Genomic DNA, 14,124 nt, shown 5'->3' with positions numbered 1-14,124 from the left:
CAGGAATTCACCTGTCACTTCAAGTCATAGCTGTAACATTTAGTCTGTTTCTAGCTATGCCCTTTGCTGGCCGCTGGAGGGCCCCCTCTGTCCTTCCCAGAATTCTCTATGAGAAATCTAAAATCCTTTGGGAAGCTGAAATTAATACCACTTCCTTGAGGCAGGAAAGGGGCAGGAAGGTGCCTGGGATCACCTCCTTATCCATATTGTCCCAGATCTGGAAAGGAGGAAGCTGGTATCAGCACATCAGCATGTTCCCCTGCTTGGTGCAACAGGCAGGCTTTCAGAGAGCTCCTCCCCTGCAACACCCTGTCTTACTAAGCTTTCTCAGAGCGGTTCTTTACTTCTCTGACATGGGAAAATGGCCTCCTACCCACGTGACCTTAGAAGAAATGAGATCAGAATACTGAAATGGTTCCTGCCTTCAAGGTGGCTTTTTGCCCTCCCTAGAGATGAGCCACAAGGCCTCATGTGCCCCCACATCATTGTTTGGAACTGGGCTTTTATACGTATCTTACAGATCTGGGCTGCTCTGGATTTGCAAAGATTTTAAAAGCCTCTGATCAAATAATATATAGTAATGGCTGTTGTGTCCAAACACTTGCTTCCAACTGGATCAAAATGTGTCCAGCTTTAGTGAGAGGACTTAGTGCGGTATCTCTTCTTTCTCTCAGGTGGTGAAGGTGGGTCTGGTTGAAGATTCTCCCTCTACTGCAGGTGAGGCTGGGATTCTTTTGCTTCTGTGAAGTGAGGTGATGCCTTCTAGGCTCATCTCTAGTCCAGCAGGCCAGAAGGTGAAAATTTGGGGGCTCCTAAGTTTAAGTCAGAATTTGAGCAGGAAAACTGTGGCCACCTTCACTTCCTGGGTGAAGCGGTGGCAGGGGGTGGTGGGGAGGTGTTAAAAGCTCAGCTACAGCTGAGACAGAGGGGTACCTTGACCCCTTGGCTGTCCCCCTGTGCTTGTCCCCCTGACAGGTGATGGGGATGACTCGCCTGTGGTCAGCCTTACTGTGCCCTCCACATCACCGCCTTCCAGCTCAGGCCTGAGCCGAGATACCACAGCCACCCCTCCTTCGTCCCCATCCATGAGCAGTGCCCTCGCCGTCGTGGGGTAAGGCTCTTGCCCATACCTCTCCTTCCCACCGACCCTCTCCCTCAGGGCCCAGGAACCGTACTAACTGCCCCCTCACCCCCGCCTGCAGCATTGTATAACAGTGATGTTATACTGAGTGTAGAAGGCAGGTTAGTGGCAAGGACGTTGGAGTTCGAATTCAGAGACTTCGGTCACTAGCCGGGCAAGTGGAACAGCCCTGAACAATGGAGGATACTCTCTTCCCTGTCTCCCAGGTAAAAGAATTGAATGAGACAAATGACAGAGAGACCTTCTGTAACCTGTAGAGTGCTGTACAGGAGTCTTGCTGGGGGACTGCCCAGCGAGGGGGAAAGAGTGTGGGCACGGGAGTCCTGCACACCTGGGTTCGAGTCGTGGGTCTGTGTTAGGTCCGCTACATTAGCTTTTGGTAAAAAACTAATTACTCAACGACACTTTCTAAGGCTCAGTGAGAGAGACCACATCAAGGTGTGACCGTTGAGATAGGTGTAGGGAGCACTGCCATGGATTTTGCGGGGGCGGTGGCTCAACTCCAACACAACCGAAACAAGTGGGGATTTCTACCCAGGGAGCAGGTGTGGATGGAAAATGACTAAGAAGAAACATTAGGGGTCGGGAGATTCTTGCTGAAGACAGGTCAGGGTGTCAGACACCTTCTGGGGGTGGTGGCGGATGAGGAACCTGAGCAGGTATCCCAGGTGATCAGACAGGGAGGGTGGGGGCTCTTGCCAACTGTCTTAGCAGGGTTTTTGCTAACTGGATTTTACAAAGATGTACACAAATGGGCCTAGGAAAAAGTTTGGGAGCCAGACTAAAGTTTCTAAAGTTTGGTCAAGCAAAGAATCTGTCATTGGGACAAGTTACTAAGCTTCATTTTCATCTTTGTAAGTAGAGTGAAATAGCCATGTCACAGTTTGTGAGGCTTAAATAAGAACCTGTATGGTTTGGTACCTGGCACACGGGAGGTATTATTGCCTTCTCTCATGCATTCAGTCTGTCTGTCAGCAGAGTGCCCGTTTGAGGCACTGGAGCTGTAGCAGCAAATAAGAAAGACTCATCCGAGTCCCGGAGCTCAGGCTTCTGGGTCCTGGCAATGCCAGAGCAGCAAAAACTTTCAAATTGTGTAGGTTGCAGTAAGTGCTATGAAAAAATAGTAGGGGGATGGTTCTGAAAGGAGAAGGAATTTCTTTAGGATCTCAAGTACCCATAGTTTAGATCAGGCAGTCAGGGTGGCCTCTCAGAAGGCACCTCTCATGCCAGGGCTGAGAACAGGAGGAGATGACAGACGGCGTGTGGAGCAGAATGCTCCTGCAGGGGGCTTGAGGGAGCAGGCTGGGAGGTGAGGAAAGGGCAGGTGTGAGTCAGGAACAGAAATGGGCTCCTGCACCTTCTTCCTCCCTGTTTCCCTTTTGCTGCCTTACCTCTTTGTGTTTCTCCTGGGAATGGTCCTCAGCAGCAGGGAGGGGAGGCACTAGCCCGTGGTTGTCCCAGAAACACCAATGACAGGGTCACGGTCCCTGAAGAACATGAATGTTCTTAGATGGCGAGAAGCCTGCATTGCACCTCGGATCCCAACCCTCATCGTCCCTCACCCTCTCCTCCCCTTTTCACTTCCCATCATGTGGTCTCTACTGGCTTATGGAAGGGACAGTGCAGGAAAGGACGAAGTCCCACACAGCCGGTAATGCCTCATGGTTCCAGGCTTCCTGAGGGTCTGGGGACCAGCCCTTAACTTTGACCTCCTTTTCTATCCCATTTAAGCTGGTTTTTAATGGAATCACTGAAAGTAGGCAGAAAGAAATGTCAGATGACTTTTGTAGCCTGTGTACCTATTGTGTCTGACGCCTCCTTTCAAGAAAACATCAGCCCTTTTTCCCCTCGGCGCTAAAATTATCCCTGAGCTAGAAGTGCCATAAATAAGAGAAAGCCGCAGGTCAGCAACCATCAGCTCTCCCTCCTGGGGCTGCTGTGGAGCTGGCCAAGGTGTTTCTGTCTCTGCCCCACTTAATCTCTCCAGCCCTTGGCTGGGTTTTGCCTGGGCTCTGCTTGTTGGGTGTGTACATATGTGTGCATGTGTATGTATATGTGTGCATACGTGCTTGCTGGGGGTGTGTGTGTGTGTGCATATGAGTGTGTGTATGTATGCGTGCAGGCTTTCTTCCTAAAGCTCCTTTCCTCTCTGCTTCCCTTATCGCCCTGTGACTTTGTATTTGGCTCCCTCACAGTGTCTCAGGTCTTTATCCGCTCCTGGCTTTGTCCTCTGATCAGCCTGTCTCTCCCTTCCCACACGAACCAATTCCATGAGACTGGAGGGAACCCAGAACCGTTTAATCTGCCGCCTCCTCTCACCCCTCCCAGAGCCTGGCAGTCTCCCCCGGGCCCTCCAATCTGGCCATGTAGTTGGAAACTGAAGGCAGAGCCTACTCTCCATTACTGTTCCCCTTCCTCAGGAGCCCCAACAGCCCATATGGGGACGTGATTGGCCTCCAGGTGGACTACTGGCTGGGCCACCCTGGTGAGCGGAGAAGGGAAGGCGACAAGAGGGACGCCAGTTCCAAGAACACCCTCAAGAGCGTCTTCCGCTCAGTGCAGGTTTCCCGCCTGCCCCATGGTGGGGAGGCCCAGCTTTCCGGTACCATGGCAATGACTGTGGTCACCAAAGAGAAGAACAAGAAAGGTAAGTGACGTCTGAGGCCAGGGACAGTCGGGGCCACCGGGGTTCCCCATCTCCTCTCAGGGCCTGGGACAGAATCTGCTTCTGGGAGATCTTTGGATGAAGGTGAAGAGCACATATATCATGGGGTCCAGCCCGGGGACCTGCGTCACCTGCGAGACAAGGCCGTTCCTTCTTTAGCAAAGGAAATGGATGTTCCCAGTGAGCAGTTGGTCCCTACCTGCTGAACATCAGCACCTTAGGGGCCAAGGCAGTTAGTGCTGCCATAATGAAGGGAGCCTTTCCAGCCACTACCCTCAGGGATGGACCATGTGACAGAGGAGGACATCACTGTGTCCCCATGAAGCAGAATGTTTGTTGCTTAAGAATTAAGAGGAGTACAGCCCATTTTGGATAAGATGGGGCACTTAAGTCACTAGAGGTAGAGTTGGGGGTGGCCTGGGTCCTATGCTCTGAGAGTATGAGGCAAGAATCCCCACAGCCAGGCCAGGGCTAGGGCAGAGCTTGCTGCCGTCTGTTCTGCTGATTGGGCTGTGCACCTGCCATAGCACACAAGTCTGCCAGGTGACCCGTGGGCCCTCCCAGCCCCACCCATCGCCCAACTGTCAGGGGCTTTCTCTAATCGCTGGACCCTTCCTCCTCAGAGCATTCCCAAAGCAGCTGGGCCCCTTTCTGTTCGTGCCTCTGTTCCACAGAGTTCCTCTTGAGGGCAGGCGGGGGACTGTGCCAGGCCAAAAGCCAGAGCAACAAGGGCAGGCCTGACAGCTCTATGTGTTCTCCTTGCTGCCCCGACATCCCTAGAACAGAGATGGTGCAGACGCTCCGGTGTGGCCTCCCTCCTCCTAGCCGCACCAGACTCGGCCCTACGTGGGTGCGAGTGAGTAGGCAGGAGCCCAAGGGCACAGGCTCCTTGCCCTACAGGCTACCTAGAACACCCAAGCTGGAAGGGACCTCAGAGACCCAACTGGCCCCAGGTCCTCGTTACACAGTTGATGATACTGAAGCCCAAGGAGAGGCCTATGCTGGGAGGGGGCAGGACTCAAAGATCCTGGTACGTGCTGCCTGCCTACCCAGAGCTGGGGGGAGAGGATGTCCGTCAGCAGATCATCTCCCCACCCCCCACCCCCCCCACCCCCCCCCCGCCACACACACACACAGGAAGAGGGGCCGGTGGGGCTGAGAGAGGGGAGGGGGTGAATACTTTTCCAAGGGTTGTGACACTGGTGGTTCTGCTTGCTTTCCAGTTCCCACGATCTTCCTGAGCAAGAAACCTCGAGAAAAGGAGGTAGATTCCAAGAGCCAGGTCATCGAGGGCATCAGCCGCCTCATCTGCTCTGCCAAGCAGCAGCAGACCATGCTCAGAGGTACGGGGAGACACGGGAGGAGGGGTGCTGGGCAGGGCGGGAAGAAGAGGGGCAGGGGACTCTGCGGGGAGGGAGGCGATGGCCCTCCCCGAGGGACCCTGGGGAGGTGGCCTTAGCAGCCTTGGTCACCCCCTCCTTCCCCTGTCACCCCAGTGTCCATCGACGGAGTCGAGTGGAGTGACATCAAGTTCTTCCAGCTGGCGGCCCAGTGGCCCACCCATGTCAAGCACTTTCCAGTGGGACTATTCAGTGGCAGCAAGGCCACCTGAGGGCACTATCTCCTGGCCACTCTCCCTCCTGGCACTGCCACCAGCCTCACCGCCTGCGGGCAGGGGGAGGCCAGCAGGCCTGGGTCCAGCGTTCCCTTTCCTGGCCCTGAGGCCTGTATCTCTCTTGCCCAGTCCTGAAGGACACTGCCAGTGGGGACGCTGCTCCCCTCCCTCCTGCTCAGTCCTCTCCCTCCCATTCCAGGCCAGGGCGTGTCGATTTTGCCTTTTGGCACCCATCCCTGGGCCTCCCTTCACCCACTTCCAGTCTCCCCACATGGCACCAGTTCCTTCCTGGAGATAGGAAACCTGGAACCCTGGCCCACAGCAGGGAATCCAGCCCTCCCCATCCCTCTGCCAGCTGCCCAACCTGCCCCCCCTCAAGTGGGGCCCAGGGCCACTTCCCACTCCGGTGGGTTCTCCCAGTGTGGGGTAGGAGGGGCACCCTGAGCCCAAGGGACCCCCTCCCCTCCACAGTCACAGGAGCAGCCCCACCCCTCCCTCATCCCCAGAACCGCATTTCTGTGGTGATGCCATGTATTTCTGGGGTGGAGGGGCCTTCCTGGTCTCCCCCATGCACGACTTCCTCACTGACCCCCAGGTCCCCCCTAGATGTCACGAGCATCCTTGAGTGTTTCTTTGGTTCTCTGCACAGCCAGTCTCTTGGTGGTTCCATGTGACTCGCTTGGGCACCAGTCGCTGTCCTTGTGGCTCCCCCTTGTTGATGACTCTCCTCCCTCTGCCTCCCACCCCCTGCCCTCCAGCACAGCCTGCCTCTTCCTGAACTCCAGACTGGGACAGATGGGAGGCAGACCCCCACCGGCATATTGTCTGTGACCCTACATCTCCCCGTGCCCACCATGTCCATTTGTGTCCCGTTCCCTAGTGTGTTCTTCCCCTCCTCCCACCTGGACAGAGAGCCCACCTTCCCAGCCAGGTGTCTCTCCAGCAGGCTCCAAACCCTCCCTCTTGCCATGGGGATCTGAGCCAACTCCTCAGCCTCGACCATCAGCCTTCTCAGGAGAAGCTGAGCACGCAGGGCCGCCATCCCAGCCGCAGCCCTCTGTCCACCACCCCAGCACCTCCAGAGCTTTACCGTTGCCCTCACCCCTTCTAGAAGTTTTTGCACAGAACTTCATTTTGAAAAGTGTTTTTCTCATTCTCCATACCTCCCCAAACTCCTCCAGCCCTTATACCCCTGCTCAGCCCTGCTGTCCAGAGCATCTCCTGGGCTGAGCTGCTCTCTTGGGGCCGGAGAGGGGTGGGGTTTGGGGGACTGAGTGGATGTTGGGTTTTTCATTCAATAAACTGGTGATTTCTTACCAACTAGCAAGGCTTGGGCTTCTATGCCTCTCACTGTGATGCAGGATCTATCCGACCCTCTCCCCTCTGCACAACACAGCCGACTCCTCTCCAAATCAACTCCTCTCAAATGGCTGGAAGAAGCGCATTCTCATTTCCTTAATTATAGAAACAGGCATGAAGCTGTCTTTCCCGGTATGAGGCAAGCAGAGGTCAGAAACAGAAATAACACTCTTCTCACACCAAAATAACCTTTTTTCTCTGGGACTCACCATCCCCAAATCCCACTTCCCAAGACCGTGACATGTCAAGGGCAGTTTCTGTCTTCTGATTGATAATTAGAACTTGGGTTCTTTCCCTCTACTGGGCTGATGTCCTGCCATAGTTTTTGGATGCTGGTGAAGTCTGAGGCCTAGGGGGAGAGGGTGGAGCTGGGGTCTGTCATTAGGTTGGCTTTCCTGCCTGCCTTTAACTTGGAGATGGAACACAGTCACAGCCCCTGCTCTCCGGGTGCCTGGTTCTTTGCACACTCCCAGGAGAGAGGCCTGCACACCAACCTTCCTCTCGTGGTGAAGTGCCCAGAGATTGGGACTTGGCATCCTTGCCCTGCAGGACACAGCCACAGGGGAGTGTGTGACCGGGTAGGATGGGCTGTCACTGGTCCCCCAAGCCCTGTGGTCTAATGACCTATTGGAGGGAGACTCTGGGACCCAGCAGTGTGGCCCTGCACCAAACTCTCTGAGCCGGAAACATGGAAATAATGCCTGCCTCCCAAGGGGAAGAGTCCAGTGAGGTCTATGAAAGTGTCCCAGAAATGCAGTCTGCATGTTAGTTACCGAACAAGTTTGGTTCGTGAGAGGAAATGCCAGAAGTCAAATTGTGTCTAAGGTGAGCTAGAGAAGATGTGAGTGTGGCCTCAGGGCAGAGTGGAAGCTCCAGGAGAGGCCTCCAGGGTGGGAGGCAGTGGGAGAGGGCTCAGGCAGTGCCGGGGCTGCGGGGACCTGGGGGCTCATGGGAGGCCCAGGCGGGAGAGGTGTGGGTCCAGCTTAGAACTGAGGAGACCGAGCAGATGATGGGAAAGATGAGGGTGAGGAAGAGGCATAAACCCCCAGCCTGCTGCGTCTGACTCCACATCCTGGGCCTCCCCTCCTCCCACCTCCAGGGCTTTGCTCTTGCAGTTGCCCCCTTTCTCCTGCCGTCATCTCTACCGGATCTTTCGCATCTGCGCACCAACACGCAGGAACAGCTCCCTGGTTAAAAACAACTTCTCTGCTTCTAGATCCCCTCTGGCTGCCACGCCATGGCTCTGCTCCCTTTAAAGTGAGATTCTCCAAGTGGTGTTCATGCTCCCCGCCTCCACTTGCACTCCTGCAAGCTTTTCTCCTCAACAGCCCCGTCAGAAGCTCCCTTACCAAGGTCACCAGTGACCTGAGTGGCCACATCCAAGGGTCTGTTTTCTTGCTTGACCTGTCCTGTACATGCCCACTGCCTGTTAGAATGACTTTCTCCACTTGACCTGTGGACAGCGCTCTGCTCTCCTTCCACTTCTCTGACCCGCCCTTTCTTGACCTCCCTTAAGTTACCCTCTTCAGCTCCCCAGCCTCAGAACGCTGGGGAACACAGGGCTCCGGCCTCTGGTCTTCTCTCTCCCACACTCAGCCCTGTGGTATGAAATGCTCCCCTGTGCACAGACTTCTCCCTTTATTCTTCCATTCTGAGGCCAAACCCTTTGGAAGCACCACTGACTCTTGTCTCTCATACCCAACATCCAGTCCACCAGCAAATCCTATAGGCTTTCCTGAGACAGATCCAGAACCCAACAGCTCCCTACCCCTCTCACTGCTGCTATCTCTTGTCTGGATGTTCTAATAGCCTCTTAACTGTCTGTGCTTCCACCTACTCTTCCTGTAGTCTGTTCTCCACACAACAGCCAGAGAGAGCTTTTTAAAATGTTAATCAGTCTGTGTTAAACTGTCCAATGGCTTTCCATCCCACTAAGAATATAATCCAAAGCCCTCATCATAACCCACAAAGCCTATATGATCTGACCTCCTCGCTTGATCTCTCTTCTCACTCTGCCCTTCTCCCGCTGGCCTCTTTTACATGCCTCGGACACACCGGGCACGTTCTGCCTCAGGGTCTTTGCACAAGCTGTTGCACCTGCCTCTAGGTCCATGCAGCTTGCTCCCTCATTGAAGTCTTGGCTTAAATGTCACCTCAGAGAAGCCTTCCCTGCTCAACCTGTCTAAAATAGCACCTCCCTTTTCTCTCACCCTTCTTTATTTTTCCTTATTAGCACTTCTCACTCCTTGGCACTTAATTATTCATTTGTTTGTCTCTCCGCACTGGAGAGTAAGCTCCAAGAAAACAGGAATTTTTTTTTTTTTACCTGCTATATCCTTGGTACCCAGGATACTTCTTGGCTCATCATAGGTACACAATGAGTATCTGTTGACAGAGTGAATGAAGAGGCCTGTGCTGCTAGAATGGAGTCCCCAGTCCAGATGCACCACTCAGACACTTTAATGCCTCAGCCCCAAGCATACCTGAGTTTTCTCATAGGCCCTGGAGTAAGAAGATAGACTCCAAAGAGAAGGAAAAAGGTTGTGTAGGAATGGTTTCCAGAATTCCAAAAACAAGGCAACTCCTATCTACACATTGAGATGGTTTGCTCAGTCCTCAAGGGTGAAAGCTGGACTGGGGCTGCCAGAAACATTCTCTAAAGACGAAGGATGGCATTTGGGTGCAGAAGGTGGAAGGACCTCTGTCTAACCTGTATACCAACTCTAGGCTGGTTTTATTATTAATTTAAAAACAAACTTATATTTTAGAATAGTTTTAGACTTACAGAAAAGTTACAAGGATGGAACAAAGAGTTTCTGTATCCCCTCACCTAGTTTTTCCTGTTGTTAACATGGTATGTTTATCCTAACTAATGACCCAACACCGACACATTATTATAAACTAAAGTCCATATTTAACTCCAGTTCCTTAGTTTTTTTCCGAAGCCTTTTATGCATTCCAGAATCCAAGATATCCAGTATCCAAGATACCACGCTACATGTAATCTTTTGGGTTGTGACATTTTCTTAGACTTTCCCTCATTTTGATAACCTTGACAGTTTTGAGGATACTGGTCAGGTATTTTGTAGAATGCCCCTCGACTGGAATTTGCCAGCACATCACGCCAAGGGTCCCTGCCATCAACATGATTTGTCAGCCAAGGTAGTGTTGACTAGTAAAGTCACACCCCCTTCCATACTGTGCTCTTAGGAAGGAAGCCACTAAGCATAGCCTACACTTAAGGAATGAAAGGTTTTCCTCGATATCCAGTATTTGGAATTCTTCTAGATAGCAGATTTCAGATCTGCTGTTTTTAAACTACTTCTCATCACCCACTGCCATGTCCAGGGATGGACGGCATGGACAGCCCTCTCAACATCACCCGAGGGCATTTTTCTTTAGTCAGGCTGCTGCCAGAGTGCTTCATGTGGTTTATTTCATGGACTACTTCAAGCAGCCCTAGGAAATCAATCCAGCTGATACTTCCTTGTTACCAAAGAGGAAGCTCAAGGTCAGAGAGCTCCCCCTACCCTCTCTGTCCCAGCTCTAACTCTCATTTTTAAGCATTTACATGACTTGAATACTCACAGACATCTCAAACCTAGCACGGCCCAAACAGAACTCTTGATTTCCTTTTATCCTCCCCAGTTTTGGTAATAACACAGGATCCATCCTGTTACTTAAGCCAGAAGCTGCCTAGTTGTCCTGTGTCACCACAGTGACCCCTGTCCATTCTGCCTCTCACAGAGTTCCCAAACATAAGCCAGAGTGCCTTACTCCCTTGCTAGAGCCCTTCAGTGGCTATCTATAGCCACCCAACCTGTGGTCTATTGGGCCTGCACATCCAGCCCCACTACCCCTCACTTCACTTCCAGCTGCTCTCTCCCCCATGCTCATCACCCTTGAACCACACCTGATCTTGCAGTAATCACATCCCTCTTCCCTGCACCAGGCCCGAACATGTGGCTCTTCCCACCTTAAATGCTCTCCCCACCCCACAGAGCTACCTCCTTTGCCTTTAGGATACCTCCTCAGAGAGGCTTTCCCAACCTCCCTTCCCAAAGCCCAGTTGTTAGCCTTTACTTGAGCCCTTTCTGCAGTCCTGGCATTCACCGTCACCTGCAACAAATGTCTTTGTACCCCATTAGAATGGGAGCTCCAGGTGGCCAGAGACTCAGGCTACATCTCCAGCATCCATCACTCTGGCGTATGGCAGACACTAAAAGGCCAGCTAAAGGGTTGAGTGAGACATTAAATCACTTGTCCAATGCACACAGATCGGCTGAGAAGGAGCCGGATTTCTAACTCAGGTCATCTGACTCCAGACCATCTCTCAAGGCCCCACTCAGATCCCAAATTTCCCATCATCCATACATCCTACATGTATTCCTACCATGGGCCAGTTCCTGTCCTAGGTATGATGGTACAAGGATGAATACGGGGTTGGGTTCTTACCTATATGGGAACTCTGAGGTGAGCAGGGAAGACAGACAAATAGACAATTGCCACCGAGCATGACACATTGCATGGGAACATGCCAGAAGGGTATCTAATCTAGCCTGGGGAAAGGGGTATCCAAGAATATGTCACAAAGGAAACGACACCTGAGTGGCATCTTAAAGATGCCTGACATGATGGATGTTCTGGATGCAAGAAATAGCAAAAACTAGAGATAAGAGAGAATCTGGCTTCTTCTCAGACCCCCATGTGGTTTAGCGTGGCCGAAAAGCAATGGGCATGGTGAGTAATAGGGCTGAAGAGAAAGGAAGTGGCTGGGGCACTGAGGAGCCTTGTAGCTGTGATTATCATTACTCTGTGCCTGAGCGAGGACTGTGCGCTTTATCCTGGGATCAGTGGAAAGCCAGTAAAGGGCTTTAGGCAGAAAAGTGAGGTGAGGGAATTTAGCAAGATCACCTTGTGACAGCAGATTGGAGGAAACAAGACTGAAGACCAGAAGAGTTTGAAGGGTGTTGCAGCAATTGAGAAAGGATGGGACAGAGACGTAGACTATGGTGAAGGTAGGAGCAGTGCAGGAAAATGGAGACTGTAGGCCAGTTTAAGAGGCAGGATCCACAGGTTTAGGGCCAAAAGAGAAGAGCCAAGGATAGGGACTGGCTGGCTGCTCTAGGTGAACAGGCAGCTGGTGGTACATCCCTGGAGGAGATTTGGGCAGGAGATGGTGCTTTTAGGGCAAGGGTGGTGTGTGCTGTTCAGAGGTTAGTGTCCAATTGGAGTTGAATATATAGGTCTGGATGGAGCTCAGGGAAATGATCTGGGTTGGATGAAGATTGGAGCTTCCTTAACATGCGGGAGAGCTGCCAGGAGGGAGAAGGTGAGAACACCCCTGGCTGGGCCGGGCTCCCTCCATCCTGACCACGTAGGGCACCTATTACGAGCACCAAACATCTCGGCCCTCGTATTCAGACGTGCCTTTCCATTTGCTGCCTTGTTTATTGCTCGCTTTCATCCCAAATGTGTTTTCCCTCCAACAACACCGTAAGAGACTGCCCAACATTTCATATACTTTCTCCCCACCCTCTCCATTCACTAGCACGGGTCTACCAAATAGTAAGCTTGGTGGTGATAATATTAATAAATAACTACTAGTAACTGTGTCTGTTACGTACCAGGCATAATGTTAAGGTCTTAACTCTGCTGTTTTATTCCGTTCTCTCAAGGACCCAAAGAGGTAAGTATTAGGAACTTTATTTTACAAATGAGGAAACAGATGAAGTTACAGAGCATGCCTAAAGGCCCACAGCCGGCAGACGGAGAAACGTGGCACTGAACTTAGCTAAGTATGACCCCAAAGCCTGTGTGCCCTCTCACTGAGCTGCTTGATGACACTTCTAGTCTAGCCGGGAGCTCACAAGGTAGAGAGGATGCAGGTTTGCCAAGTGGCTACGAGGATAGGAACCAGGAGCCTCTCAGAGGAGCCCTAAGCAGCTTTGATTCTTGACCTGGTGGCAGAAAGAACTGACAACCAGGGATGTTCACGGTGGAACAGGCCCCTCAGGAAGCGGTGAGCCGCTCGTCATGTGAAGGAGGCATGACCTTTAAGAAGCCTCCAGTCTTGAGCACTTAAGGGTGAACCTGCTGACATTTCAGGGTAGATGTATGCTTGGAAAAAGTGCCCCCCAGAAGGGAAGGGGAGAAAAACAGTTTCAAACAGAGAGGGGGACAGACCCTAAGAGACTCTTAAATACAGAGAACAAACCGAGGGTTGATGAGAACAAACTGAGGGGGCAGGGGAGGGGGGCAAATGAGTGGTATGGATTGAGGAGGGCTCTTGTTGGGATGAGCACTGGTTGTTATATGTAAGCGATGAATCATGGGAATCTACTCCCGAAGCCAAGAGCACACTGTATACACCGTATGTTAGCTAACTTGACAATAAATTATACTTAAAAAAAAAAGTGCCCCCCAAACACTTCAAAGAAAAGTAGTGAAACTAGCCAAAGAAAAAAGAATAAGAACGCAGATTTCAATGGGATGCGTGCTTCTGAGGATCCAAGGGGAAGGGGCAGAACAGTGGGAGTGATTTCAAGAGAGAAAACATTAAAAGTAGCAAGAACAACTTGCCCAGGCATGGGACAGGCGGGGGCAAGCTGATAAGCTCTGCGGAAAATGGCATAAGGAGCTGAATCACCACTGGGACAGACTCCTCCCTTTTTCTCCATCAACAGAGCACCCATCAGCAGCCTGGCATGAGACCAGCAGCTGTGGGGGGAATGCAGAACAGAGCAGGATAAGTAACAGTCTCTTCCCCTCGGAGATGCACAGTAGAATCCTCAGGGACAAGATAAAAAGCCAGTGGCTAAAAAGGTTGGACACATTCAAGATTAAGCACTGAAAGCAAGATAAGGCCCTGAGAACCCAGTAGGGCAGACCCTGCCTTCCTCCACTCAGTACACAGGGAGGAGCAGGGCCAGATGCCTAAAGAGAATCACAAAGAAAGCACCAAAGACTGCAGGGAGCAGGAAAGCCAGAGCAAGGATCCAGGAGAAGTCATAAAGGGCGACTGGAAAAAGATGGTAAGAGGAATGTGCTCCTTTATTAGACGGAGAGAAAGCACAAGAGAAGAAAGCAGAGGTTGTGGATGTGTGTTTGTGCTTGGTTATGTATGGTATGCACCTACGTGGGCCTATCAACACACGCACGTGGAGGTGTGCATGTGGCAGACAGGTGTCTGTTCAGTGCCTCTGGATGGACCTGCCTGAGGCCATGTTGAGGGCGTGTACAACTGTGCTTTTGCATGGGTGTGAACCAGCCATCTGACCTCAGTTCTCTTGACCTCTGCCCCATGTGGTCAGTCTGCCTTATACATGGGGACAAAATAACCAG

General features: G+C 52.1%; 1 protein-coding gene across 2 annotated transcripts in view; it reads left to right on the top strand.

Moving 5' to 3' along the window:
* Nucleotides 1-6,742, top strand: part of PACS1 (phosphofurin acidic cluster sorting protein 1) — a 153,812-nt gene extending 147,070 nt beyond the window's left edge. For both annotated transcript variants that reach the window (XM_060607293.3, XM_060607294.3), the window contains exons 20-24: nt 675-717; nt 976-1,111; nt 3,562-3,788; nt 5,030-5,149; nt 5,303-6,742. In XM_060607293.3, coding sequence (XP_060463276.1) covers nt 675-717; nt 976-1,111; nt 3,562-3,788; nt 5,030-5,149; nt 5,303-5,418 — 642 coding nt within the window. In that variant the 3' untranslated portion in view covers nt 5,419-6,742. The remainder of the gene's footprint in view (nt 1-674; nt 718-975; nt 1,112-3,561; nt 3,789-5,029; nt 5,150-5,302) is intronic.
* Nucleotides 6,743-14,124: the final 7,382 nt, after the last annotated feature.

This window comes from Panthera onca, chromosome D1, assembly GCF_046562875.1.
Source record: "Panthera onca isolate mPanOnc1 chromosome D1, mPanOnc1 haplotype 2, whole genome shotgun sequence".
Lineage (NCBI taxonomy): Eukaryota > Metazoa > Chordata > Mammalia > Carnivora > Felidae > Panthera > Panthera onca.
This window is presented reverse-complemented; position numbering and strand designations above follow the sequence as displayed.